This window comes from Micromesistius poutassou (assembly GCF_964030765.1).
Source record: "Micromesistius poutassou genome assembly, chromosome: 10".
NCBI classification, from domain to species: domain Eukaryota; kingdom Metazoa; phylum Chordata; class Actinopteri; order Gadiformes; family Gadidae; genus Micromesistius; species Micromesistius poutassou.
In genome coordinates, this window is record NC_140280.1 from 2509995 (window position 1) to 2513392 (window position 3398).

General features: G+C 48.2%; 1 protein-coding gene across 1 annotated transcript in view; it reads right to left on the minus strand.

Annotated features, from left to right (window-relative positions):
- Nucleotides 1-1446: 1446 nt before the first annotated feature.
- Nucleotides 1447-3398, minus strand: part of b3glctb (beta 3-glucosyltransferase b) — a gene marked incomplete at both ends in the record, with an annotated part of 25941 nt that continues 23989 nt past the window's right edge. Inside the window, one exon of the mRNA XM_084473646.1 lies at nucleotides 1447-1496. Coding sequence (XP_084329772.1) covers nucleotides 1447-1496 — 50 coding nt within the window. The remainder of the gene's footprint in view (nucleotides 1497-3398) is intronic.

Below are 3398 nucleotides of genomic sequence, written 5' to 3' on the forward strand. Positions count from 1 at the left end.
TGGACTGTGTGGAGGCTGTGACAGAGAGGAGGATGAGAGGAAAGCCGCAGGCGATCATGGATAATCCTCTCTCACCCTCTTTACGCCGAGCTGAGGAAACTCAGGAGCACGTTCAGCCACAGACTCATTCAGCCATGTGCCTCAAAGCGCTTGGGGGGCTCTTTCATCACATCAGCTATCAGACTTTACAACACCTCAACTCAGTTTAAGGACTAAACCCCACACTGATTGTTGTTTAAACCTTGTTATTTATTTATTTTTAATTTCCTCAGGAACCCTGCACATTGGCACATTTGACACATTTTATACTTATAGTCATATTTATTTTAAATGCACAAGTCACCTACAACGGACAGTTACATGTATATAGTATGTTTTATCTTTATTCTAATTTTATTCTAATTTTATTTGTATATATACTATATACACTATATTCGCACTCTCTTTTCCCACTGTACTGCTGGTCACTGTGAATTCCTCCTAAGGGGGATTAATAAAGGACTATCTAATCTAATCTAATCTAAACCTGCGTTACCTCCTGAGCTAATTAGCCAATCAACACGTGATGCTCGGCCGTGGTGCAGGCGGGGGACCCTGTGTCAGTGTGTCACTGACCCGTGACCCTGGACCCTCCGTCGCGGCGTCCCGGTCACAGCTGAATGGGACTCAGGTGGTGTGGGGCCGTCAGGACACGGGCCCCCAGAGGGACCCCCGCGGCGGTCTTCAGGAGACCCGTCTGGCTCGTCCAATCAGTGGCCAGACTTCAGACCCGAACCACTGAACCGCTGGAGTGAGCCTGGTGAGTAAAAACAGCGATCGTTTGAGCGGGTTATGGATCCTTCTACATGGAAATGGAAGAACAGCGAGTGTTTATTAGTTTAATGTTTGTGTGTTTAGTGCTTATGTTTGTGCAGCGTTTTTGAGCAAATATAATGCATGTGTTTGTGTGTGTGTGCGTGCATATGAGAATTGAGCATCTGCGTGCGTGTGTGTGCCGTCGTCACACGGAGCCGGATCGCGCCGATGGTGCTCTCTCCCGTTGCCACGGTAACTCATGTCATGGTGACATGACGCGAAGCCTCCTCAACACTTTTTGGAGGATTTCGTCCTCCCCGTATGAATGGAATCAAATATTTCTTAAAAGCTATTTTTTTTCATAGTGGGAATATGTAAGTATATATTCTTCCCACCGTAGACGGGCTAGGCTCCTCCAGTCCCTCGGAACGGGGAGGTCACGGTGAGAAGAACATGGAGGATGATGGAGGATGATGGATGGAACGCAGATTCGCTCCGGCTGAGCTAATGGGGCTGGTGAAAATGTAGGGGGTTACAACGCAGTTGAGTTAGGGACCAAATAGAGAAACAGAGACACTGTTTGTTGAGGATGGAGTGGAAGGGAGATGAGCCAAGATAACACTCAACACCAATCTGCTAAAAGGACGATGATTAGATCCGGAACAGAGCGGGGGTGACGTTCATGTACAGGGAACATTCATCTACCACAGACAACACACTTCATTATCAGAAAAGGTTTTCATTTTATTAAGTCTGTTCAAACACATTTTCAACTTTGCAAAGCATTTACACATTCGACATTCGACAAGTACAAATTATTACACGAGAACAGAAAGGACCGGAGGCTAAACGAACTCAGGACTTAGGACTGGATGTAATGAACAATTTAACGTAGACTCCACATCAAAACAAGTCACTGCGACAAAACCAAAGACACGTCTTTGGCAAAAGTGCCTGAAAGTGCTGGCAAGGAACGTCACTGTGCACTCTCTGCAACAGAACATGTGGTGCTTCCGTCCACCTTCTGCTGTGGTTTGGTCTTTGGATTCGTCACCTGGTAGAACAGACAGGAGCTCTGTTTAAAGCTGGGGTAGACCATTTCATTTTAGAAGCATTACTAAAGCATATTATTTGAAATTCTCTCAACAACAGCGAAAGCAATCAACAAATCAAGCTTGGACGAAAAAAACATTCGTGTAATAAGCCCTCAAATAATTTAATTTGGCTAGAATGAAAGGATTGGACGACCTACCTGTCTGTCTACCAACCTACCCGGCTACCTGTCTGTCTGTCTGTCTACCTACCCAGCTACCTGTCTGTCTACCTACCCAGCTACCTGTCTGTCTACCAACCTACCCGGCTACCTGTCTGTCTACCTACCTACCTGTCTGTCTGTCTACCTACCTACCCGGCTACCTGCGTGCACTCTGCCCGTCCACTCGTTGCGTACGACCGGACTCTTCCCCAAGGCTAGGCGGACCTGTTGCTAACTCTAAGCGGAGCTAGCCCCGTGTTTTGGCGGGAGGCGTTTTGTCGGTTGGTGGCCTCCTGAACCTAGCTCCCTCGACCCGGGCTCCAGCCCATCTGTGCTCCTCAGTTTCATCCCTGGAGCTGTCGTCCACAGCCGGTGGTTATATTGTCCCATAATAACAATAATTATACACTCACTTTGCGCAGCACTTTTTCCGAATACTAAATACATATTAAAATAAGAATGAAACCACGCGATAAAAACACACACAAAAAAAAAGGTTAAAAAAAAGTAGACAGTATGAAAACTTGTAGAAGAGTGTAAACGTCACACTATTCGACATGCCTTCACGTCGTCTTCTCTTCCTGACATAACTTGAACGATCTTATACCCATTTTGTATTTCATGTTGGTATAATCTCTGACTTGCCCCCCCTGAACAAAGCTCCTTATCCACTCAGGACAGGCTAATCCGCCACATCGCAGCCACGAGGCACGTCGTCTCTCCTCATCTCGCTTTGAATTCCTTCAGATTTGCTCGCTCCCCTCATTCGCATCTCAGTGTCCCGACAGCGGCTCTGTTGTCTTTGGTTCTGGTAAGACGTTAAGACCGTCTCATTGTCAGATTGTGTGTGCCATGTTTTTTAAATGAAAATATCCAATCAAATAAATAAAGGGTTAGGGGGCATATTGTGCTCAGATCCAGCCTGTGTCATTAGGCTGGAACATACGGAACAATGCAGCGGTTTATCCACAACAAAAGCCCCAAACTCACTCCTTCACACACACACACACACACACACATGCACGCACGCACCCATCCACACACTGACGCTGGCAGGCGCACACACACACACACACACACACACACACACACACACACACACACACACACACACACACACTGACGCTGGCAGGCGCACACACACACACACACACACACACACACACTAGAGCTCGCTGTGGTCCTCAGGCTCCTGGCGGTCTTGGGGGTCCTGTTGGTCCTGGGGGTCCTGGGGGTCCTGGGGGTCCTGTTGGTCCTGGCGGTCCTGGGGGTCCTGGGGGTCCTGACGGCCCTGGTGGTCCTGGGGGTCCTGGGGGTCCTGGGGGTCCTGTTGGTCCTGGGGGTCCTG